This window comes from Mustelus asterias, chromosome 22 (genome assembly GCF_964213995.1).
Source record: "Mustelus asterias chromosome 22, sMusAst1.hap1.1, whole genome shotgun sequence".
NCBI classification, from domain to species: Eukaryota; Metazoa; Chordata; class Chondrichthyes; order Carcharhiniformes; family Triakidae; genus Mustelus; species Mustelus asterias.
The window spans coordinates 12,369,147-12,395,800 of record NC_135822.1 but is presented as its reverse complement, the minus strand read 5'-3'; the positions used below and the strand labels follow the sequence as shown (position 1 = coordinate 12,395,800).

The 26,654-nt window shown below is 42.7% G+C and overlaps 2 protein-coding genes across 2 annotated transcripts in view; both read left to right on the top strand.

Moving 5' to 3' along the window:
• The window catches only part of ttc34 (tetratricopeptide repeat domain 34), an 81,100-nt gene extending 79,721 nt beyond the window's left edge, over positions 1–1,379 (top strand). Inside the window, exon 8 of the mRNA XM_078239737.1 lies at positions 858–1,379. Within this exon, the coding sequence (XP_078095863.1) occupies positions 858–1,379 (522 nt within the window). The remainder of the gene's footprint in view (positions 1–857) is intronic.
• Positions 1,380–24,924: 23,545 nt separating this feature from the next.
• Positions 24,925–26,654, top strand: part of mmel1 (membrane metallo-endopeptidase-like 1) — a 102,149-nt gene continuing 100,419 nt past the window's right edge. Inside the window, exon 1 of the mRNA XM_078238755.1 lies at positions 24,925–24,996. The gene's annotated coding sequence lies outside the window, so the exon portion shown is untranslated. The remainder of the gene's footprint in view (positions 24,997–26,654) is intronic.

Genomic DNA, 26,654 nt, shown 5'->3' with positions numbered 1-26,654 from the left:
ACCTACACACCCCTTCCGTGTTCCTGCCTCCCAAGTCCTGATGTAGCTTGAAGGATAAGCCTTAGAAGGAGTCTTAGGCTGTTACAAAAGAATAGTGGCAGCTCTGGAGGTTTTATACTCGCTTATCGTTTATTGACTTCCATTCAGATAACCTACTGGCTTTGGGGGTAGAGCAGCAACTAGTTATTCTGATATCCCTGTAGTTTTAGGAGTAGAGATTGTTTAAAAGCTTACCAGAGAACGTCAGGTTTTCACTCAGATAGAGATGGGATTCTAATGGAAGAGAGTTAGAATCCTAGTCTCCAACTTAATTTCTAACTGAAATTAACAATGGATGAGGCTTTTATAGTCAGACTGCACCATGATGAAGGAAAACTGTCACTGGAAACATCCATGTCCTAATCTCCCATTCTGGCGTAAAAGGTGAGGAGTGCAGCAGTAGAGTTCCAATGGAAAGGCAGCTAGTTGCCAATTCAGTGGTAAATCTTTCCTTGGGAAATAGAAAAGGATTGTGCATTACGTCTTCTCTGGAAGGCACTTTATGAATGCCAGTCTGTCATTTTATTCATAAGCTGCTTTAATATCAACTTTAAAGAGCATTCCCACAGCTGCGATATTTTCATTTATCACACTGGCATCCTTGTGGCCTGTGAGCAGTAACGGAGCTCACAGTTCCCGTTTTGGGTGCCTAAACCACGTCATGATGGACAGAACTTCTAACTTGAAGTTTTTATCCATTTGTTTGAGCTGATTCACTATAGATCTATGTAATGAAGGTACTCTCACTTGTGAATAATTCATCTTATTTATAATTCAAGGGATTCTAATGGTACCTCTTCTGCCATTTCTTTTTATAGGTGGCCTCACAGGAAGCTAGTACTTTGACCAAAGGAAATCAGCTGGAGAAAGCTCTGAAATACTACACATTGGCTGTCCTTGCAAATAAAAATAAAGCTAAGTATGTCCGCTCACGTGCGATCTGTTTGACCAGATTAAAGCAGTATGAGAGGGCACTGAAGGACCTGCATGAAATCATCAAAAGGAACACCTCCAGGAACTCCCCAGAGTTAGTAGAAGATTACTGCTCTGCAGGGCACATCCTATTCCTTATCCTGAAAGATGAAGAAGCTTGTAACAGTTATATAAAAGCCCTACAATTAGACCAGTCTGTGGCACTAAGCAACATCTCCAGTAGACCAGGGCGGCTCAGTTTGTCTCAGCATTTCCAGCGAATTGGTCTCCGTTACTTTGAACAGCAACGTTATGAAGAAGCATGGAATTTAGCAGAATATGGACTGATAATTGATGAAAGCAACGCTGAATTAAAGAAACTGAAAGCTAGGATCAAACGAGAGGCATCTGGGTGTGTTGTTCATTAGCGCGGAATGTCACTGGTGCTTAAACAAATAATGTGGAAAATGTCCCTTGCATACAGTGAGGTTCAGAGGGCAAAAAGGGAACAACAATGTCTGGCAAGCTTGCTGAGTGACCCAGAACTGACAGTAGCAGATAGACTACTAGAAATATGGACTGAGAAAAAGAATAAATATTTTAAATGACCACTTTTGTAATAAAAACAGAAAATGCTGGAAATTGTCAACAGGTCCAACAGCATCTGTGGATAGAGAAAAGAGTTCAGTTTGTGACCTTCCGTCAGAATGGCATCACCCATTTACTTTGGTAAATATCCAGATTTTCCTACAAACTGTTGCAACATTGCCACTGTATCTGAATTGTTTCTGCTGCTGCTATGGCGGTGGCAATCCAAGAAAATATTTCTTGCAACAGAATGACAAAAAATGAGCACAGTTCCACTTCAAAATGTTTTTACTCTTTGTAAACAAAGACAGTGGGTTTGTTTTGAAGCCAACACCCCTGTAATTGCTTGGTACTTGTAAAAAGACTAAAGGTTGCATCTGCCCCTCAGTAGTCCTGTTGTGCTATGAGCCTCTGGGCTGCTAGTCAAGGCCAATTAATTGTCAGATATTTAACAACCAGATCAAATGCCCTTCTCCTTTGCTTTGCAACAAAAATAAGGAAAGGAATGCTATAAATACACGGGGAAAGACCCTTATAAATTATTGGGTTTTGAAATTTTATTCTTTCCTCCTGTGTTGAAATGCCTGACCTTCACTTTACAAGGATTTCATTGGTATTGAAATCACAGGACTCTGAGAATATGCAGTCTTCAAGGATAAAAGCTTGAACAAGTCAGTGGTTGGGATGTATCCATAGCTACATGTTAATGCGTAGCACTGTATCCACAAGGACCCCTTACTTAAAACTGTTTCCTTCCTGTATAATCGCTGGATATTTTAGCCCTCTGCAATATGTGGGGCACTTCATGGAATTCCAGTTCAGAGACCATCCCATGACAACCTTTTTTTTTTACACAGGGATGTGATGTGGATATTGCTAATATATAAATGCAAGGTCATTTTCTTAAATTATATATTCAGAATGTGGTATTTATTTTGTATTAAATTATAATTTGTAGTTGGATTCTGAAATCCACCAAAAGCATTAAGAATAAATGTAATGGGGCAAATGTTAGTTTAATTGCTGACAATCAAGCTACTGGAAGTTAAAATAGTTTGAGAAAATTAAGGTGTCAAGATAGCTGTTGATTAATGTTGTGTTGGATGTTTAAAAAATTATTTTTCATCTCCGGAAGCCCCAAGTTATTTTGCGTTAACTTCCTTTTAGCTTCCATTCCTCCCCTCTCCAATTTTCAGAACTCTCCCCAGGTAACAGCAGCGCTGAAGGACCTCTTGCCATTCTTCGTGTGTGCCTAGACACTTAGCATTGGCGAGATGTTCAATCATGCTGATGTTACAGCTGGCTCACCTCACTGAGATGGTCACCTACATATACTTTCCAGCAGAGGTCGCCGGCTAGCAATTGATTGCTCAATTGGCTGTTCGGAATTTTTGCTGATCTTTGCAACAAATGAAATTTCAAAGTACTTTACCATGAAAGATTTATCCATGATTGTTTCCCTATCTTGAGAGTCCAATTAAAAGATGGAATCTGGAGAAGATTGTACAGTCAGCGGTGAGCAGAGGAAATGGTCTGAGGGATCTAAGTTTTTCATAGATAGACTTAATGGAGATGCTGCAGGAAATGTCAAACAGCAGGTTTTGGGACCATGATTTGTGTCCTACCCATCACTCATTTACTTTTCAAACTGACTGTTCATTAGGTGCTAGGCAGAATTTTTTGTTTTAAATTCAATCAAATCAAGTCCAATTCAGAGTCTCCACAAGTGAGACATTCCCAATCCAAGCTGACAAGACTTCCTGTCTTGGGCTTGATCTACATGATCCAAGCTGATTGGAGTAGACATTGCACCTCCTCCAAGGCTTGATCTCATTTGCATCTTAGCCAAAAGGCCGAGATGCCGCTTTAAAAAATTGCTTGGTGTTAGGCAGAAATGCATTAGTTACAGCAGCTTTCAGAACACATGAAAAATTGGATTTCTACTGCCCCTGAACAAGGCAAGTTGGGTTGGTTACATTTCTACGTAAAGCTGGCAGTGGGAACATTTGGAGATGCTGTTGGCTGTTAGGAATGTAAACAACTCACCTTATAGAGCAGCGGTCTCCAAACTGCTGGCCGGATGTGGCCCACGGGCCGTAGTTTGGAGACCCCTGTTATAGAGCAACAGATTTGCTTTGCTGTCAGCCTAGAATTAAATGTTATTACTTTAAACCCCAACTTCCTTACTTCAAAATCCCCGCCTAACCTCTGCAACCTCCTCCAATTCTGCGGCTGGAATTCTCCAACCTCATCCACAGCTGGGATTCTCCAGTCCTGCTGTAGTTATCAGAGATTTGGTTGAGGGCCAAATTCTCCGTTCTCACTGGCTGCAGTGGCGGGGCATATGAGACCGGAGAATTCCCTCCTCTATTTCAGTCTTTGCTTTGTGCCTTTACAATAATGGGTTAATCTACACTCCAACTTTCAGGTTCCTCGGCTTTCTTTGTTTTAATCTTTGAACTCTCTCCCCATGCACAAAATTTAAAAACCTCCTCAAAATCTATTTTTTTGACTTTGCCTTTAATCAACTTTCCTGAGCTCTCTACTGCTCAAGTCTGTTACATTCTCTTGAACATTTTCATTGCTTGGTCTGACACCCAGCTAGATTCTTGACTGATCGGTCTGCTGCTTTCCATGTGAGATGCCTATGGATGTTTTATGTAGAAGGAAGTAAACTATTGTTTTGGCTAGAAAACAAACTGAAAAGGGCTGTTTGCATAATATCTCAAATGGTTGAATAGTAATTTTGTCAAAACATACAGCATACATTTATTATAATAAAACATAATTCAAGGATAAGGTCAAATTCGTCCAAGATCTTCATTGGAGCCTATATGATTTAAATGACTTCAGCTGGAGTGGCCTTGAAATGCAATCAAAAACAAGTTTGACAATTTTGATTTAATTTAAAATAAGAAAAGGTTCTGGCTTGCACAATAGTACAAGGCTGTATTCTGTAAACCAATTTTTGGTATTTTGGTGAAATATTACAGTTTAAAAAAACTAATGTCAAGGATACAGATCATAGAATTATACGCAGGCAGCTATTCAGCCCATCATGCCTGTACCAGGTCTTTGAAGGAACTATTCAATTAGTGCCATTCCTCTGCACTTTTCCGAGCCTTGCAAATTTCTGCTTTTCAGGATATATCAAATTCCCCTTTGAAAGTTACTATTGAATCTGCTTCCACCACCCTTTTCAACAGTTCAACTTGCTTCAAGGGAAAGAAGACTTAATCTTCCTCCTTTTCTTCTGATATCTTAAATTTGTGTCCTGTGAATAGAGCACAAGTCCATGAAAATAGTTTATTTTTAAGTACTCTTGTCAAAGCATCACTTTTGAGCACCCCCTATTAAATCTTCTGTTAACTATATCTGTTCAAAGGAAAATAATCCCAGTTTCTCTAATCTTTTCACATGGCTGGAGTCCCTCTCCCTGGTCTCATTCTGGTAAATCAGGACCCTCTTCAGATTGAAGCACACCACCTTAAAATCAGTCTATATCCAGCCAGTTTGATGACTAAATGGCTCTCGCATTAGATGAATTTGGCTGTCTGAACCTGGTTACCAGGACATGAGTCCACTCCACAAAATTGCTTTAAGTTTGACAATCGCAGGTCAAAGGATACCTAAAATAGGGAAATAGAAAATGTGTGTTACTGCATTGGGGGTGCAACTCTGAAGTGAGCTGCAGCAGAGCAAGTATTAATATCCAGTTAACCATCCTATACCTGGCCAAAGAATGGGAAGTGGAGAAGATGGTCTTCATCACTTAACAAGATCTTAATACTTGACTCATCCTAAAATCAAGGATAAAACTATAGTGGAAAACACAGCACTTTTGCCACTAACATCAAATTGTGGAGGGAATAAGCTATAAATGTTTTATAAACATGAATTAATTATAAGTGGGCTATTTTCATTAAAAAGTTTATACACCAATATTGCACCACATAATTTTTCTGGTATTGAAATAATTTACACTAAAAATATTCTACAAAGGAATTCCTCTCCGTATTCTCATTCAAAACATGCTAATCTATTCAGTCATTCTTTCACAGAATCTCAACAGTTCTAACTCCTTACTCTCCTTAATCTTCCCCCATCACCATTTATAATCAGAAGCTTTTACTAACAAGTGGCTGATTCATGGTCCCAGATTTATGCTTTCTGCTCAATCAAAAATCCACCAAATGAAAATCTACCCTGTTATGTCCAAACTTTAATTGTAATTAGTAAATTATATCTATTAAACCGCAACCTGGAACATTGAGTCCTGGCTCAGTGTTGCACTAAAAATGAGAATTAGGACAAATCCAAGAGAAAAATAGTTTTCAAAGCAAGAAGGATGAGTGTTGCATTATGAAGGTTCAAGTAAAGGTAAAATAGGAAAAAGCACTATTTTCCCAAGACATGGGGGAATACTGTCCTGGATAATAATTATCCCTCAACCTCTGTAGTGGTGCCATGTGCTGAAAGGTCATTGGCAACCATGCACTTTTATGTTTTTTCTTTTTTATTCATTCATGGGACATAGGCGTCGCTAGCTGACCAGCATGTTGGTTCATGATTATGTTTGACAAGGTACTGCAATGGTTTGCCATTGCCTTTGGCAGATAGTTAATCAGGAATCTCTCCCACCTGACATATGAGGCATCAGCGTTTTGCAATTTATATCAATGACTTCGATAAAGGGAGCAAAGCTTTGGTAGTTAAATTTGGAACTGACACAAAGATAGAGGGGAAAGTATGTTGTGAAGAAGACATAAGTAGGTTGCAGACGGATATAGATGAGTGAGAAGGCAGAAATCTGGTAGATGGAGTACAATGGAAAAATGTGAAATTGTTCACTGGCAAGAATAAAAAAGAATTGCTGAAACAATGACTGCAGAATTCAGAGGTATTCTATAGTACATGAGTCAAAATGTCAGTATGCAGGTACAGCAAGTGATTTAAGAAGGCTAATGGAATGCTAACCTTTATTACGAGAGGGATTGAATATACAAGTAAGGATATTATGCCTCAATTATTCAGGGCATTAGTGAGATCACATCTCAATGCGTGCAGTTTTAGTCTCCTTATTTAAGGAAGGATGTGAATGCATTGGAGGCAGTTCAGAAGAGGTTGTATTGATACCTGAAATGAGTGTGTTGTCTTATGTGGATTGGTTGAACAGCCGGGGCTTGTTTCCACTGGAGTTTAGTAGAGTGAGGGATGACTTGATTGAAGCAGATAAATTGTGAACGGTCTTGACAAGGTGGATATGGAAAGGATGTTTCTTCTGTGAGTTGAGTCCAGAACTAAGGGACACTTTTAAAATTAGGAGCGTCCTTATAGAGCAAAGATGAGAATTTCTTTTCTCTTGAGGGTTGTGTAACTTTGGAACTTTTCCTCAGAAGGCAGTGGAGGTGGGTCATTTAGTATTTTTAAGGCAAAGGTAGGTAGATTCTTGTTGGGCAAGGGAATCAAAGGTTACCAGAGGCAAGTAGGAATGTGAAATTCAGAACACAGACAGATCAGCCATGATTTTATTAAATGACAGCAGGCTTGAGGGGACTGCTACTGCTCCTAATTGTACCTCGTATATTTGTACCTTGTTCGTATTTACATGTCGATACTTAATCTGGCCGCATTATCAATGCACCCTCTTTGACTATCAAGTTCTTGAGTGGGATTTAAACCCAGAGCTTCTGGCTTAGAGGCAGGGACACTCCCCACTGTGCTACAAGATCCAGGATTCCTCAACCAACACTTCTAAAACTACCTGGTCATTATCTCATTGTTGTTTGTGTGATCTTGAAATGTGCACGTATTCTGCCATATCTATTTACAGATCAGCATTAAATTTATTTTTAAAAGCATTTCATTGACTGAAACACTGGGAAATCTTGAGGATGTGAAAGACACTCTATAACTACAAATTCTTCTATTTTGCAGTTTAGTTTAAAATAATTTGCTGGGTTTACTTTTTACCTACTGTTTACATTTATAACATCACTTCTCATTCGATTTTCAAAGCCCCACACCACCCAGAGTTCCCTCGGTGAACCTCCCCCTCCTCTGTCTGACTTCCCAACCCCACTCCTAGTCTGATTCAACTCCCACCCCAGCCTGTGTCTGAATACCCATCCACCACTTGTATTGAAACTTTCCTTGCAAACACAGGAGATGTAACACCTGTCCTTTTACCTCCTCTCTCCCCAAACATTCCTTCCAGGTGAAACAAATGTTTACATTGTCTTCTTTCAATTTAGTCCACATATTTGCTGCACAAAATGGGTCTCCTCTACTTTGGGGAGACCACTTTACAGAGTGCCTATGTTCAGTCCGCAACCATGACCCCAAGCTTCCAGCCTATCACTTTCATTCTCCATCTTACTCTCATGCTGACATTTCTGTCCTTGGCTACTGCAATGTTCTAATGAAGTTCAACATTAGCGAGGAACTGTACCTCTTCCATTTAGGCACCGAACAACCTACTGGACTCAATAGTTTGTCCATTTTATTTCCTTTTCTTGCTTTCTTTTAACAGCACACCTCCTCTAGGCACATCTTTTGTTTCTTTGGGGTTTTTTTGCCCCATCACCATTCCCTTAGACTCTAGAACTTACTATTATATCTCACCTGATTTTCACCCTTACAACGCCCTTCCTTTTGTCCTTGACCCAGTCACCCTTGCTCAAAACCTATCTCTGAAAGGTCACTGACCCAAAACGTTAACTCTGTTTCCCTCCACAGATGGCTGCCATAACCTGCTGAACATTTCCAGCGTTTTCTGTGTTTATTAACTATTTTTTCCTCATCTCCTGCTTCAATCCAGTTTTGCAACTTTTATCTGCGGAGTTTGTAGCTGTCCTTTCCACTGTCACTTTGTCTTTCTACCCTTTTTGAATATTCCTATACACATCCGGTTAGCTGCTGCGCTTTCCCCTGCAAGATTTTAGTGGTTTTCTTTGGTCTTTAGGCTCACAATTGTTTAATATATATGAGCAGATTTTAGGTATAAATTATGTGAATTCAGCCTTATGCCTTTCAAGGTTTTCCACTTATCCTCTACTGAAATTTTGTTGAGGAAGTTACCATTCAGTTTGCTTAACCTGTTCCCTCATTTATTTGATTAGATTATAACCATATCACAATCAAACTGGGGTGCCACACTGCTGCCTCACAGCACCAGGGACCCAGGTTCAATTCCGGCCTTGGTTCACTGTTTGTGTGGAGTTTGCATGTTCTTCCCGTGTCTGCATGGGTTTCCTCTGGGTGCTCCAGTTTCCTCCCACGTTCCAAAGATGTGCGGATTAGGTGGATTGGCCATACTAAATTGCCCCTTAGTGTCAGGGGGATTGGCAGGGCAAATGTGTGGGGTTACAGGGATAGGGCCTGGGTGGGATTGTTGCTGGTGCAGGCTCGTTGGACCAAATGGTCTCGTTCTGCACTGTAGGGATTCTACAAAAATAGTGTAATTGGATCCTGGTTGTCAGTGCTTCGGAGTTCTAAATCATTGTTTTATGATTTTCCAGTAGTCAAGCTAACGCAAATTTAACACACAGCTACAAATAATGGCTTATTCTAAGCCTTTGTTGCACAACGTGGACAAGACACTCTTAAACATGAGTACCACTTAAGTCCATGCTGTAGTTTGAAATCTGATATGTTTTTTTTCTCTGCTTTCTGGGCTGCATTTTGCTTTTCTTGCTTCCTCTATTTTACTTTAATTAACTGATAACTTTCAGCAGCCTCTTCTTTGCTCCACTCATACCTCAGTTGAGGACAGAGGCTGGAGTTTGACCTGGTGGTCCAGTGACATGATATGATAAATAAATCATCACTTTCATCTGACAGCATCAGCAACTTGGTTACTAATAAACAAAGTCAGCCAGAGCTGATAGAAATGTAGCTTACAACCAATATGCACTGACAGCAAAACATCTACCATCTTTCATCTCCCTGACAAAAGGTTTTGATAACAATAGCTTCTCCTTTAAATCAGTTGAACCTCAGCGTGAATGATGCCCTACCACAACTTGCATACGAACAGACCAACATTAATGAAGTGTAAAATGTAAGCTTGGCACAGTTGGTAATATACTCTTTGTTATTGCATTAAAGGTTTGTGCATTTGAGGTCCATCCAAGACTTGAGTATTTAATCTTCAATGCAAGACTGAAGCTAAACTGAGGTCTTGCTGTGCACAACTTGGCTGCCATTTGTGTACAAAACTGCAGTATCTGTACTTCAAAAATAATTCATTGGATGTAACATGTTATGGACCATGATGAGTATGTGATCTGGTGCAATATAAATAAAAGGTTTCTTTTTTCTGACCCACAGAGCAAAGCTGGAGTTGTTTTTAAAATCCCTTGTATTCCAATAGTTACCCTAATGCCTCAGCTGGTAAAATTATGTAAAGAACCCGGGTTCAACTCCCTATCTATGCTGCTAGGTGATTTCAGTCAGTAAGGATCAGTAACTGGACTCAAGGTACATGGGCTAAAGGAAGGAAACATAACATGGGTTTTATTTCCTGATCACTATCTGGTGACCACCAACTATGTCAGGATGTGGACCTCAGGATTAGACTCTGTTATGGTAACTCACATGATAGAGTAGTCTCCACTGGAGGCACTCTGCGCCCCTTGCTGGTTTTTACACACCACACCACAAGCATTACAAAATGGCTGCCTGTGTGGCGTTTCCTACCATTTCACCTGGTATGGCGAACTTCCATGTTGGTGGGGCCATTGCTTGTGGATCTGCCCAGTCAATGGAGTTATAGAGTCATAGAGATTTACAGCATGGAAACAGGCCCTTCGGCCCAACTTGTCCATGCCGCCATTCTTTTTTAAACCCCTAAGCTAATCCCAATTTGGCCCATATCCCTCTATAACCATCTTATCCATGTAACTATTTAAATGCTTTTTAAAAGACAAAATTGTACCCGCCTCTACTACTACCTCTGGCAGATTGTTCCAGACACTCATCACCCTCTGAGAAAAAAATGCTCCTCTGGACACTTTTGTATCTCTCCCCTCTCAACTTAAACCTATGCCCTCTAGTTTTAGACTCCCCTACCTTTGAGAAAAGATATTGATTATCTACCTTATCTATGCCCCTCATTATTTTATAGACCTCCAAAAGGTCACCCCCCAGCCTCCTACGTTCCAGAGAAAAAAGTCCCAGTCTATCCAGCCTCTCCTTATAACTCAAACCATCAAGTCCCGGTAGCATCCTAGTAAATCTTTTCTGCACTCTTTCTAGTTTAATAATATCCTTTAGTATTAGTAAAACAGCAATTGTTGCTGAGTAAGCAGGACATGCAGAATTGGACTTGGATGTTTAAAAACTTGTTGGCATATTACAAACTGAAGCACACAGGAGTCTGCACCAGTTCAAGGCAGCTTTCTGTCATGTGAGCAAATTCCGAAGCTTGCTGAAGGAGTCTATCTGGAAATATCAGTTCAGCAGTGTTATCTGGAAGCTGGGTCTGAAGACAAACAATCTTGTATCCGAAAAGTAACAACTACCTTAATTGTATTAAAGGAAGGTGAGCTGTTGTGGCTGAAGTTCCACACCTGAGTGGTAGTGGCATCAGTCAATGGGTCATGGTTTGTGCTCGTGTTGTAGTTAAGAGAACATAAACAAACACACATTTTATGAGAAACAATACAAAATAAAGAATAGAATTTTAAAGGGAGTTCACAAGCAAAAGAACTTGGGTGCATATGTAGAAAAATCAGTGAGGATGGCAGGGCAGGTTAACAAAGTTAATGAAGCAAATGGGACCATGGGCTTTATGAATAAGGTACAAGAGTAAAGTTGGGGCAAATTTTCCCGTTCCACCTGCCATGGGAATCGGAGCGGAGGAGGGACAGACCATAGAAAGGTCCGTTGACCTCGGGTGGAATTTTCTGGTTTTGGGGCAAGTGAGACTGGAAAATCCTGCCCATTGTTGAATCTCTATAAAGACTGGTTCTGCCTAAACTGGAGTGTTATGTCCTGTTCTGAGCACCACACTTTAGAAAGAATGTGGCAGCCTTTGAAAGGATGCAGAAAATATTCACAAGAACATTTCCAGGGGTGAAAAACTTCACAATGTGGAAAGGCTGGAGAAGTTGGGACTGTTTTCCTTGGAGAAGAGAAATTTAAGAGTAGATTCTGTTAGAAATGTTCAAAATCATTAGGGGTCTGGATAGAATAATAAGAAACAGTTTCCATTGATGGAAAGCACTGATTTAAGGAGATTGGCAAATAAAACAACATGATTGTTACCTGAAGTCTCGGTGTTGCACCAAATTATAGTCCAATTAAATTCCCTTTCGCCTGCCTGGTCCTCAAAAATAAAGTCATCTTTGGTCTGCAGAAAGTCGTACAGATGGGAGGAGGGTTGTATGGAGCATTGATACTGGCAGAGACCAGCTGGCCAAATGGCCTTTGTACTGTAGATTATAGTATATCTGTGTTATTTAAGTAAGAAGTCTCACAACACCAGGTTAAAGTCCAACAGGTTTATTTGGTAGCAAATACCATAAGCTTTCGGAGCACAGCTCCTTCGTCAGATGGAGTGGATATCTGTTCTCAAACAGTGCACAAGACACAGAAATCAAGTTACAGAATACTGATTAGAATGCAAATCTCTACAACCAGCCAGGTCTTAAATGTACAGACAATGTGGTTGGAGGGAGCATTCAACACAGGTTAAAGAGATGTGTATTGTCTCCAGACAGAACAGCTAGTGAAATTCTGCAAGTCCAGGAGGCAAGCTGTGGGGGTTACTGATAATGTGACAAATGGTTAGCATTATTTGTCCAATCTGGGTGGCTGCTTTTGTTAAGTACACATGGTATAAATGGTGGGGACTATATACAGTGGATTATAAATGGTCTTTTGCTGACTAGATGGAACTATATACAGGACTGTACACATATACAGTCAAAAACAGTCAAAATTTAAAAAAGATAATGTGATAATGTGTTATTTAAGGCAGTGTTAGTGACATTTACTGAGTCCCAGTCTTTAATTGACCTTCTCAGTGGCTCACAGGCAGCTGTGGAGCCTTTCTATTGCAATCTAATTACAGTGTGGTGTAAATGGAGCTAATGAGTTTCATTGTCTCACCACAGGCAGGGAAAAGGGAAGATCAGTCACATCACAGACAGCAAGCGTGCTGATATTCTGTTATTTCTTTGCTTGTAAGACACACAGAGACTGATCTTTGTCTAAAATGAATGTGCCAAGAGTGCTGCCAGCCTTGTGAAGAGCAATTTCAGGTGAGCCTTGCGTCTCATTCTGATTACCCTATGATATAGCAAAGCTTTATGATATTGCCCTCAAATATATCATCCTACACCATTTGAGTATGGTCCAAAGGGGAGTAAAACTGCTGTGTGGTTGAGGTGGATTTTTATAACCATGCGGGGGTGCGTTTTATTTTCCAAAACTCAGTTGGATTCTTCAATAACTTAAAAGCAGTGTCTTTTTAATGGCAACATAATGCAGAATTTCTCATGTTTATTCTCACCTAACATAAAAACTCTTCTGACAAAGAGTTAAAGGACTCAACGTTAATTCTGTTTCTCTCCTAATAGATGCTGGTAGACCTGCTGGGTTTTTCTAGCATTCTTTGTTCTTGACAAAGATGGAGTTTTGACTGTATATGTGTACATTCCTGTATATAGTTCCATCTAGTCAGCAAAAGACCATTTATAATTCACTGTATATAGTCCCCACCATTTATACCATGTGTACTTAACAAAAGCAGCCACCCAGATTGGACAAATAATGCTAACCATTTGTCAACACCCTGGGAGTCAATTACAAAGGTGATACTTATTATGTGGTAAATGAACCTTATAATTTGATCAATTCAATAAATTCTTTACCCCCATGAGAGAGAAAATAACTTGCATCTATATAGTACCTTAACATAGATGTCTCATGGCATTTCAGTGGAACATTATCCAAACAAAATTTGACAACAAACCACATAAGGAGATAATAGGTGGAGGAGCAAGAGCATGATCAAAGAGTTTTTTTAAAGGAGCAGTTTCCACCCCTTAAAATGAAGTTCAAGACCAGGCTTCATCAGGACCCTTATGGACAACCCCTCGTGGACAACCCCAAAGATGACAGACAAGAACAGTGTACTGTTAAGAGCATTTTGACATTGATATCATTGCCCTAAGCGAGACCCAGCGGGCAGGAAAAGGCTGGCTCAAGAATCAAGATGATGGTTACACCTTTCCTAGAAATGTAAACCAGAAGAAGGTTGCCACCTCCATGGGATTGGTTTCACCATTAAAAATCAACTAGTCCATCTCAGAGACTCTCCTTGCGGGATAAATGAACAGCTCATGGCACTTCGCCCTACCCTAGCCCAGAACCTAAGGCTACGGTGCTCAGCACATATGCCCTAACACTGGAAGCTACAGTTGAGCCTAAAGAGAAATTTTAGTCCAGCTTCTAACAATCCTTGGCCTGAGTCCCAACAGGCGACAATCTGATCCTCCTTGGCGATTTCAACGCCAAAGTTGGGAAAGACACAGAACTCTAAGGAGGTGCAATCGGCGGCGATGTGGTAAGAAAATCCAACAGCAATGGTGCCCTGCTCCTGCCTAAATGCCTAGAACATGGCCTTGGCATGACTAACACCTTGTTCCGTAAGAGAGACAAGTATAAGGCCTGATGTCAACAGCCTTGCTCCAAGCACTGGCATCTGCTCGACAACATCATTGTCTGAGCAAGGGACTGCGAGGATATGTGTATCGCCCCCGCCATGACTGGAGCCAATGATGGTTGGACAGACCACCGTCTAATCCACTCTGCGATCAACATGAATGGAGACCCAAGGCAACGTCAACAACAGACAACAATGCCACAAGAAAATCAATGCTGAGATACTCAAAGATTCTGATAAGAGAGTCCTATTCAGCCAGCACCTCACTGTCAACCTGACAGCTGGTGACCCAGACACATAGTGCATACACAGTGCCCTCAAGGTCTCCATAATCAGCACCTGCGAAGAGATGCTTGGTCACTCAGCCAGGAAACACCAACACTGGTTTGATGGGAATGACCAGGACATCAAGGAGCTGCTAAGCTGCTAATGCAAGACTTTCCTAAACCTGAAGCAGCAGTCCAACTCGAGAGCAAGAAAGCAGATGGCTGAAGGCTAAGGTCTGGCAAAACACGTATGACCTAAAGAACAGATGGTGGATGGAGAAAATACAGGACATCCAACAGTTAGCCAACAACCATGAAACGCAAGGTTTCTTTAGTGCAGTTAAGCACCCAGGGCCCTACCCCACTGTTGCTCATCAAGAACTGAGAGGCAGATAGCGCCGCTTGAAGGAGCATTTTGAAGACCTCCTTAACAGAGACTCTGTCTTCAATGTGAATGTCCTCAACTCCATCCTACGGCATACTACCCGCCACCATCTCAGCACAGTCCCAACTGGCATGAGGTAGAAAAGAACAACAAGACATCAGGAGCAGATGGAATCCCCACCAAAATACTATTGGTGCAAATACATGACTTTATTTTCCTTATCTGGAAGTAGGTGAATATGCCAGGAGATCTTAGAGATGCCGTAATTGTGACCATCTTCAAGAAAGGTGACGCGATGGCTGTAACTATAATGGAGTTTCCCTGCTGGCCACAGGGAAGGTCATCAGAAGAGTCTTCCTTAATCACGTTCTCTCTGTGGTTGAAGAGCTCCTCCCAGAGTCGCGATGTGTATTCTGCCTAATAGGGGCATAATGGACATGATCTTCACTGCACGGCAACTATAAGAGAAATGCAGGGAACAGCATCAACCCTTGTGCATGGCCTGCTTTGACCTCAGAAAGGCCTGTCAGCTATGAAGAATTATGGAGCGTCCTTCTCCATTTTGGCTGCCCCCAAAAGTTTGGCACCATCCACCGCTTGTTCCATGATGACAGACAAGTCGTGATCCTGACTAATGGATCCAACATAGACCCAATTCCCATTCAGACTGGGATCAAGCAAGGTTGTGTCACCACAGCTACACTCTCCTCGATCTTCCTTGCGGCAATGCTCCATCTCACCCTCAGCAAGGTCCCAGCTGCAATGGAACTAAACTACAGAACAGCCAGGAATCTGATCAACATCCACCGCCTGCTGGTCAGATCCAAGGTCGTCCCATCCTCTGACACTGAACTACAGTGCAGAGACAATGTTGGCTTCTGTGAGGAGGCTGAGCTCCAAGCCATCATCAACACCTTCACAGAGGCATGCAAGAGCATGGGCCTTACACTAAACGTCTGTAAGACAAACATCCTTTACCAACTTACTCCCCTTGTTACCACAATTCATGACAGGACCTTGGACAACATGGACCACTTTCCACACCCTAGGAACCTACTGTCAACAAGGGCAGACATTGACGACAAGGTTCAAAACCAACGTTATTGGGCTAGCACAGCCTTCAATCACCTGTATTTGTAGTCCAGGACTTCTGACCCAGCACTAAGCTCATTGCCTGCAGAGCAGTATTAATACCCGCTCTCCGATATGGCTCAGAGACCTGGAGCATGTACAGCAGCCACCTCAAGATCTTGGAGAAGTACCACTTGTGCTGCCTCTGCAAAATCCTGCAAATCCATTGGCAGGACAAGCGCACCAATGTCAATGTTCTCGCTCAGGCCAACATCCCCAGCATTGAAGCATTAACCATGCTTGATCAACCCTGTTGGGAAGACCACATTCTCTGCATGCCTGACATGAAACTCCCAAAACAAGCGCTCTACTCAGACCTGCAACATGGCAAGTGAGCGCCAGGAGGGCAGAGGAAACACTTCAAGGACACTCTCAAAGCCTCCTTGAAAAAGTGCAACATCCCCATTGACACCTGGGAATCCTTGGCCTAAGACTGCCTGCTGTAGAGGAAAAGCATCCAGAAAGGAGCAGAGCACCTCGAGTGTCATCGCTGAGAAAAAGCTGAAGCCAAGCATCAACAGTGAAAGGAGCGTGTGGCAACCCATCCGTTCCTTCTAATACCATCTGCCCCACCTGTGACAGAGACTGTGGGTCACACATTGGACTCCTCGGTCATTTGAGAACTCATTTTTAGTGTGGAAGGAAATCATCCCCAACTCTGAGGATCTGTCTAAGAAGGAGAAGGAAACATAAGAACCATTTTGGTACAGTAGCATACAGAGGAACGATTCAAACATAGACTTCTGGGAAAGGTATGGATTTGGAGAACAACAGGTTCAAGGACTTTGTAAAATAAAGTGAGGACAGAGCAGGTTCAAGATTGATTTTTTTAAAGAGCGAGGTGATGATGGCATATTTGAAGAAGGGTATTGTACCTGAGGAGTTAATTTGTTAATCCCTCATATTTAGCATTTTATAAGCTATGCTGATTTCAGCCAAAGCCAGGTCTTCAAGCGGACTCTTGGAGGTGATTTTCCGGTCTTGCTGTGTCTGAAACAGATAGTGCCGATCCCGGAAAATAGCGTGTGGGCCTAAAAACTGGTTCCACACACGGCATCAAACGGTTTATAGTCGCCCCAGTCCCTTTCTACTGGTGCAAACCCAATCATGCCCGAGGCCAATTAGCATATTTAAAGTAGAATTTAAATATGCTTAGCCCATTGGATGCCAGATTCTCCCAGCTCCTGGGATCGCCCAACCTTTAGGCATGGTGTGAATGTGGCGAGAATCACTACTGATCTCCATGAGCGGAGACCAGCCATGCTGCCCATGCCGGGACTCGAAGGTCATTGAAGCCCCTGGGTGATCGGTGACATGATTGGGCAGTGGCCATCTGGCAGTGCCCAGCTGGCACTCAGGCAGTGCCGGTTGAGTACTGCCAGCGAGCCAGGGGCAGTGCTAATGGGGTGGAGCCTGAGACGGGGGGTGCACCGGGGAGCTATGCAGGGGGTTTCGTAAAAGGGGGCTATACAGGGGGGGTGTCATGAAGTGGGGGCATTCAGGGGTGGGGCATGTAGGGGGACCCATTGGTAGGGCCCCAATGCCGGCGATCCATTTGGGAGAGGGGGTGGGGAAATATGCCTTTGATGAGGGGGGGTGTGCCCCGATGTCTGTGGGGAGAGTGAGGGGTCTCCAAGTGCCCTTTCAAAATGGCACCCCATCACTTTGCAGTCGGGCTCTCCAGTGCGTTTAGGGTCCGCCCCTCGCAGAACTGATGTGCAACTCACCACTCTCCCAAAAAATGCTCAAGTGAGGGACAATTGCAGTCCGGTCTGGCACAGATCACTCCAGCTTTTTCACTGTTATGACACTTGGGAAAATTCTGGCCTCTGTCTTCTGTCCTCTTTTTGCATGGTTAACAATTACAGGTTTGCCAATTCTACAGCCAGAGGACAGAGCAGCATAGGAGAGTGTCAATCAACCCTACAAGTAAAAGGTTTGCACCCAGTATGCGTTCCTCATATTTCAAAGTGTCAAAAGCAAGAGAAAGGGAGAAAAATCAGTCATTTGTGTTGGCTTTTTCTAATATGGAACCAGGGATTGATGAGCCTTCTGCCAATCTGGCAAATTTCTCTCGTCAACAAGAATTAACATCAGATTGATGCTGGTACATATTTACAACAATTTGGCTTCGAGGTCTTAAAGGGACAGGCTAACTTAAATACAATTTTACCATAGCAACAGAAGAGTGTATAATGTTGTGAACCTATCAGCTGACAGATGATAAATAATGTTAAGGGACAGCCAAGATGAGATTATAAACTGAACATTTGGGTTTCCGATGTGTTTTCCCCTCTTTTTATATGATTCCCTGAGCATCAATAACAGTCTGATACATCACCTGATCTACAAATGTAAGCCAACTGAGTGTCAATAGATTATCTGATCATTGTAGAGCATCATTTCTAAGCCCGACTGTTCTCTATCCTGACCTCTATAATGAGATTGTTACATAGTACTCTGGCTGTGAGCTTTCTAGAGTATACTCCCACCTCTGCGAAGAGAGCATAAAAAGGTCTTGAGAAGTAGAACTTCTACATTCCATATTTAACTGTTTCAATGCCAGCTGAGAGTTAATTGTCCCATTGGGTCATTGCTGGCAATAAAATGTAAGCGGTTTCTGGATTCTGAGAAGTGTGCACATACTTGATTCAGAGAGTGAACAAAGCTGGCAGTATCATTTGAGTGAATTAGTGTTCATTTCTCTGAACAGGTATTGATCTCAATCTGTCATCTATACTATAATTTTAAACATTCTTGTACAATGTAACCATGTCAGTAATCATAGAATTCATAGAAACCCTACAGTGTAGAAGGAGGCCATTCGGTCCATCAAGTTTGTACCAACCTCAAACCCACCCAGGCCCTATCCCTGTAGTCCTACATATTTACCCTGCTAATCCCTCTAATTTACGCATCCCGGGACACTAAGGGGCAATTTAGCATAGCCATTCCACCTAACCTGCACATCTTTGGACTGTGGGAGGAAACTGGAGCACCTGGAGGAAACACACGGGGAGATTTATCTTCAGATAACTTGAAGCTCTTTTCAAGAAATATCCAACAGAAGAGATCTGCTCCACTTAATCTTCAATGTTTTTCCTTTTCCTAAATATTTAACACAATGGCGGGATTTTACGGCCTCGCTTGAGCAAGACTGGAAAATCCCACTGGAGGTCAACGGACATTTCCATTGTCCACCCTCGCTCACTCTGATTCTGTGGCAGACGAGGTGGTAAAAGTCCGGAAACTGACATAACTTGAGGATTAATACATTAATTGGTTTAATGCTGTGACATCAGACCAAAGAAATCTAACACTCAATCCCTAATGTGTCTGTTTAGTTACACAATTTAGCTGTGACAGTGATAAGCCCCCAAGATGAGGAAATAGGCCAAGTATTAATGTGCATTTCCACCGTTGATCACCTTTTTTTTTTGCAAAAATATACTTTATTCATAAAATCTCTGAAAGAACATTGCAAACATTTCAAAGTGGCCATCACACAAGGTGCAATAATATTCAGGTTCTTTACATACTTAATGTTACACTCTTGAGGTGCTTCAATACAGTCAAAGAAACATTACAAACATTTCAAAATGGTCACCACAGATGGTGCACAGATATTTAAGTTGCCCATCTAGATCAAGTTGCACTCTGAGGTGCTTCCATACTATTGTGTTACATGTAATATTCACTGTATATATCCAATATGAGTCAAACAGCTCGAGAGGGTCTATACAATTCCCCTCCCTTTGGTTCATAGAACATAGAACAGTACAGCACAGAACAGGCCCTTCGGCCCACGATGTTGTGCCGAGCTTTATCTGAAACCAAGATCAAGCTATCCCACTCCCTATCATCCTGGTGTGCTCCATGTGCCTATCCAATAACCGCTTAAATGTTCCTAAAGTGTCTGACTCCACTATCACTGCAGGCAGTCCATTCCACACCCCAACCACTCTCTGCGTAAAGAACCTACCTCTGATATCCTTCCTGTATCTCCCACCACGAACCCTATAGTTATGCCCCCTTGTAATAGCTCCATCCACCCGAGGAAATAGTCTTTGAACGTTCACTCTATCTATCCCCTTCATCATTTTATAAACCTCTATTAAGTCTCCCCTCAGCCTGCTCCGCTCCAGAGAGAACAGCCCTAGCTCCCTCAACCTTTCCTCATAAGACCTACCCTCCAAACCAGGCAGCATCCTGGTAAATCTCCTCTGCACTCTTTCCAGCGCTTCCACATCCTTCTTATAGTGAGGTGACCAGAACCGCACACAATATTCCAAATGTGGTCTCACCAAGGTCCTGTACAGTTGCAGCATAACCCCACGGCTCTTAAACTCCAACCCCCTGTTAATAAAAGCTAACACACTATAGGCCTTCTTCACAGCTCTATCCACTTGAGTGGCAACCTTTAGAGATCTGTGGATATGGACCCCAAGATCTCTCTGTTCCTCCACAGTCTTCAGAACCTTACCTTTGACCCTGTAATCCACATTTAAATTAGTCCTACCAAAATGAATCACCTCACATTTATCAGGGTTAAACTCCATTTGCCATTTTTCAGCCCAGCTTTGCATCCTATCTATGTCTCTTTGCAGCCTACAACAGCCCTCCACCTCATCCACTACTCCACCAATCTTGGTGTCATCAGCAAATTTACTGATCCACCCTTCAGCCCCCTCCTCTAAGTCATTAATAAAAATCACAAAGATCAGAGGACCAAGCACTGATCCCTGCGGCACTCCGCTAGCAACCTGCCTCCAATCCGAAAATTTTCCATCGACCACCACCCTCTGTCTTCGATCAGACAGCCAGTTACCTATCCAATCGGCCAACTTTCCCTCTATCCCACACCTCCTCAGTTTCATCATAAGCCGACCATGGGGGACCTTATCAAACGCCTTACTAAAATCCATGTATATGACATCAACTGCCCTACCTTCATCAACACACTTAGTTACCTCCTCAAAAAATTCTATCAAATTTGTGAGGCACGACTTGCCCTTCACGAATCCGTGCTGACTATCCCGGATTAATCCGCATCTTTCTAAATGGTCGTAAATCCCATCTCTAAGGACCTTTTCCATCAATTTACCAACCACCGAAGTAAGACTAACCGGTCTATAATTACCAGGGTCATTTCTATTCCCTTTCTTAAACAGAGGAACAACATTCGCCATTCTCCAGTCTTCTGGCACCATCCCTGTGGACAGCGAGGACCCAAAGATCAAAGCCAAAGGCTCTGCAATCTCATCCCTTGCCTCCCAAAGAATCCTAGGATACATTTCATCAGGCCCAGGGGACTTATCGACCTTCAGTTTAATCAAAACTGCCAGGACATCCTCCCTCCGAACATCTATTTCCTCCAGCCTATTAGCCTGTAACACCTTCTCTTCCTCAAAAACATGGCCCCTCTCCTTGGTGAACACTGAAGAAAAGTATTCATTCATCACCTCGCCTATCTCTACTGACTCCATACACAAGTTCCCACTACTGTCCTTGACCGGCACTAACCTCACCCTGGTCATTCTTTTATTCCTCACATAAGAGTAAAAAGCCTTGGGGTTTTCCTTGATCCAACCCGCCAAGGACTTCTCGTGTCCCCTCCTAGCTCTCCTAAGCCCCTTTTTCAGCTCATTCCTTGCTAACTTGTAACCCTCAATCGAGCCATCTGAACCTTGTTTCCTCATCCCTACATAAGCTTCCCTCTTCCTTTTCACAAGACATTCCACCTCTTTCGTGAACCATGGTTCCCTCACTCGGCCATTTCCTCCCTGCCTGACAGGGACATACCTATCAAGAACATCCAGTATTTGTTCCTTGAAAAAGTTCCACTTTTCATTAGTTCCTTTCTCTGACAGTTTCTGTTCCCAACTTATGCCCCCTAATTCTTGCCTAATCGCATCATAATTACCTCTCCCCCAATTGTAAACCTTGCCCTGCCGTACGGCCCTATCCATTGCAATAACAAGACACCGAATTGTGGTCACTATCTCCAAAGTGCTCTCCCACAACCAAATCTAACACTTGGCCCGGTTCATTTCCCAGTACCAAATCCAATATGACCTCACCTCTTGTCGGCCTATCCACATATTGTGTCAGGAAACCCTCCTGCACACACTGCACAAAAACTGCCCCATCCGAACTATTTGACCTACAAAGGCTCCAATCAATATTTGGAAAGTTAAAGTCCCCCATGACAACTACCCTGTGACCCCCACACATATCCATAATCTGCTTAGCAATTTCTTCCTCCACATCTCTATTACTATTTGGGGGCCTATAGTAAACTCCTAACAACGTGACCGCTCCTTTTCTATTTCTAACCTCAGCCCATATTACCTCAGTGTGCAGATCCCCCTCGAAGTGCCTTTCCGCAGCCGTTAAACTATCCTTCATTAACAATGCCACTCCCCCACCTCTTTTACCAGCTTCCCTACACTTACTGAAACATCTGTACCCCGGAACGTCCAACAACCATTCCTGTCCTTGTTCTACCCACATCTCCGTAATGGCCACAACATCGTAGTCCCAAGTACCAATCCACGCCCCAAGTTCATCTACCTTGTTCCGGATGCTCCTTGCATTGAAGTAGACACACTTCAACCCACCTTCCTGTCTACCGGTACCCACCCTTGGCCCTGATACCTTCCCCAATACCTCACCACCCTTACTGACTTCTGGACTACAACTCCTTTTCCCACTCCCCTGACAAATTAGTTTAAACCCCCCTGAAGAGCCGTAACAAATTTCCCTCCCAGGATATTGGTGCCCCTCTGGTTCAGGGGCACCCCGTCCTGTTTGTACAGGTCCCACCTTCCCCAGAATGTGTTCCAATTATCCACGTATCTGAAACCCTCCCTCCTACGCCATCCCTGCAACCACATGTTTAACTGCACTCTCTCCCTGTTCCTCAACTCGCTATCACGTGGCACCGGCAACATACCAGAGATGACCACATGTTTTGTCTTGGCTCTCAGCTTCCAGCCCAGCGCCAGAAATTCCTGCTTTAAATCCCCATCCCTTCGCTTACCTATGTCATTGGTACCAATGTGTACCACGACTTGTGACTGTTCCCCTCCCCCTTCAGACCTTTCAGTTTGGCTGAAAGGTCTTCGACAGCGACCTTCCCCAATTGCGCCTCTACGGCAGCTGACTCAACTTTTATGTGTCCCTCAGCTCCACTGTTGATCACCACCCAATGACTCCTGTTGGAAAGGCCATGTGTCTATGGATGTTAGGGTAAAGCTGGAGTTTGGGCTTGATTATAACCTTACCCCTTACAGTCATTGGGCACGATTCTCCTGCTGTTCATGCCAGCGGGATTCTCCGGTCCCGCTGCAGTGAACGGAGATTTGGCTGAGTGCCGAATTCTCTCCATCTCTGGCAGTAGCGTGTGAACAGCCGGAGAATTTAAGAACATAAGAACTAGTTGCAGGAGGAGACCATTTGGCCCCTCGAGGCTGCTCAGTTCATTCAATAAGATCATGGCTGATCTTTTTGTGGACTCAGTCCCATTTACCTGCCCACTCACCATAACTCTTAATTCCTTTACCGTTCAAAAGTCTATCTATCTTTTCCTTAAAAACATTCAACAAGGTAGCCTGAACTGCTTCACTGGGCAAGGAATTCCACAGGTTCACAGCCCTTTGGATGAAGAGGTTCCTCCTCAACTCAGTCCTAAATCTGGTCCCCCTTATTTTGAGACTATGCCCCCTAGTTCTGGTTTCACCCACCAGTGGAAACAACCTCCCTGCTTCTATCTTATCTATTCCCTTCATAGCTCCGGAATCGATCTAGTGAATCTCCACTGTACCCCCTCTAGTGCCAGTACATCCTTTTTTAAGTAAGGAGACAAAAACTGTGCAGTACTCCAGGTGTGGCCTCACCAGCACCTTATACAGCTGTAACATAACCTCCCTGTTTTTAAACTCCATCCCTCTAGCAATGAAGGACAAAATTCAATTTGTCTTCTTAATTACCTGCTGCACCGGCAAACCAACTTTTTGTGATTCATGTACAAGGACACCCAGGTCCCTCTGCACAGCAGCATGCTGCAACTTTTTACCATTTAAATAATAGTCCATTTTGCTGTTATTCCTACCAAATGGATGACCTCACATTTACCAACATTTTACTCATCTACCAGACCCTTGCCCACTCACTTAAATTTACTATATCCCTTTGCAGCTGTTCAGTGTCCTCTGCACACTTTGCTCTACCACTCATCTTAGTATCAGCTGCAAACTTTGACACACTACACGGTCCCCAACTCCAAATCGTCTATCTAAATTGTAAACAATTGCGGTCCCAACACTGATCCCTGAGGCACATCACTAGTCACTGATCGCCAAACAGAAAAACACCCATTTATCCCCACTCTTTGCTTTCTGTTAGTTAACCAATCCTCTATCCATGCTAACGCCATGCACCTTTATCTTATGCAGCAGCCTTTTGTGCAGAATTTATGCATGAAGAATGGCTACTTAGGCAAGGGATTGCTCACCCAGTTTCAAGAGGTAAAATCAGATGGGATGTAAAAGGCTAAATGGAGACTCCAAACAATACACAACGTAGCATTATTTTCTTGTACATTTTAATATAAAAGGGATAAATACATTTGAAAGTTTAATAATAAGGCTCTCAGTATGAGCAGGCAAGTGTGACAGAACTGAACCACAGTACTCATTACCATATGTATGTATCATTTCAAGCCATCAGCTGAGCCCACAGTCATTATACCCAGAGTTCACTTGGCATTCTGATCCACCTGTGTGGAGTGAACAAATTCCCTCTCTCCTCACGGTGCCATTTGCTCAGGCAAGGTTGTCAGGGGATTTACATTTCAAGACTTGTGTCTAATTCATCCCCCATCTGAGAGCAGCTTCAAAGAGAACTGGACTGTTGTACTGAGCATTCGGAGAGCATTGTGCTGGGACACAAGTCTCTCTCCCCACCTACGGACTCCTACAGGCAACACAACGGCAACCCTCGTGAGTACAAAAAAAATAAGTTTTTCTTCCTCTTGTGCTCTTCTCTCTCTCTCTCCCCCACTGCTCCCTTTTCCGACACTTTGCTGTAAATCGTTGAACTGTCCGTGCCTTGTTTTCCAGATTCCAGCAAGCCTGTATGATCTTATAAATTTTTTTCTCAGACAAAGAATGTAGAAAACAACCCTCTGCGTGGGCTGAACTTGAAAGATGAATTATCAAGTCCCAGAAGCTGTGTAAAGAAATTGTTGCCATTATACAGGTGGCCCAGAGAGAGATTTAAATAAAGAGAAAGCCATCAATAGCACTAAAGAAGCGGTAACAGAAATCTGGCTTATGATGGCACACATCATTTTACAACACAGTTACTCTGACAGTTGCAGTAATAAAGCTATGATATAGCAAGCAGAAGTATATTTAGCATGAATGTTATAGGATGGTCCATTTAAATTGTAGTTCCTGTCATGGTTGCAATTGCTCTCGGCTGCTATAATTTTAAATCTACACAGAGGAATAAAAGTGCTCCATAGGTACAGGGTTCAGCAGAAAGGGGGCATTTTCTCATGTGTTGATTTATTTTGCACTTACTGCACTTGGTCCACACAATTGCAATAACTGCAGGAGACACTGATAGCAAAGCAGAAGAGGAAAGCTTGACTAATTTCACTCTTGTCTATCCCAGGAACATTGGAGTTAATTTCAGCAGTTTTTTTAAAGGGTGATTTCATAATCAGGATGGCCAGCCATGGGCTGAGTGAGTAGCACCTTCCTCTTTGAGTCAATAGCTTGTGATTTTAAGCCCCACACCAGAGACTTGAGTGCAAAATCACTCCAGTACTGTCAGGGGCACCACTTTTTTCAGAGGAGATGTTAAACGAGACCCCATTTGCTCTCTCAGGTAAACATACAGGATCCTCCAAGAAATTTCCCGGCCAATATTTATCCTTCAACCAACATCACTATAAACAGGTTATTTGTTCATTGTCGGATTGCTGTTTCTTGAACCTTCTGCGCAATTGGCTGATGCATTTCTTACAACAGTGACTATACTTCCAAAGTGCTTCATTTACCATAAAGTGCTTTGGGGCTCCGTGAAGTTATGAAAGTGCAACTTACTTTCTTTCAGCTTTGTTTTAGAATCAGAGCTCCAAGAATAAATGGATCAGATTTTGGGAAAACTGGGCACCCAGCCTGTTGATGTCCGAAATATGTTTCCAGCTGGGTTCTCCCTGTTGGAATCACAGATTCACCCCTTTATTGCTATCCGACTGGAGATCAGCTTACTTAGCACAGACCAAGGAGCTGGTCAGCAGAACTCAGTTCCATACAGGACTGTGACTTTATTTAGCTGTCAGGGAGCTCACATCAAAATATTTCACTGAATAAAGGGGGAGTTCACTGGCGAATGGATAAGAAAATTCTTTGATTATACTATTCAAGGTGGTGCAGATACTAGCTAATATCCATCCATAGCTAAATGAGGCTTTTTTATGCGGAGAAATTGGAGATCCTGCACTCCAAAACATTGTTATTTTGAACTAACATTTAGCACATTGACCTCAATGGAAAAGATGCTTAAAAATGAAAGGGAAAATTTTAAAATATTACTGCAGTAACAACATGCCTTTATATGGTGCCTCGAACATGGTAGTGTCCCAAAA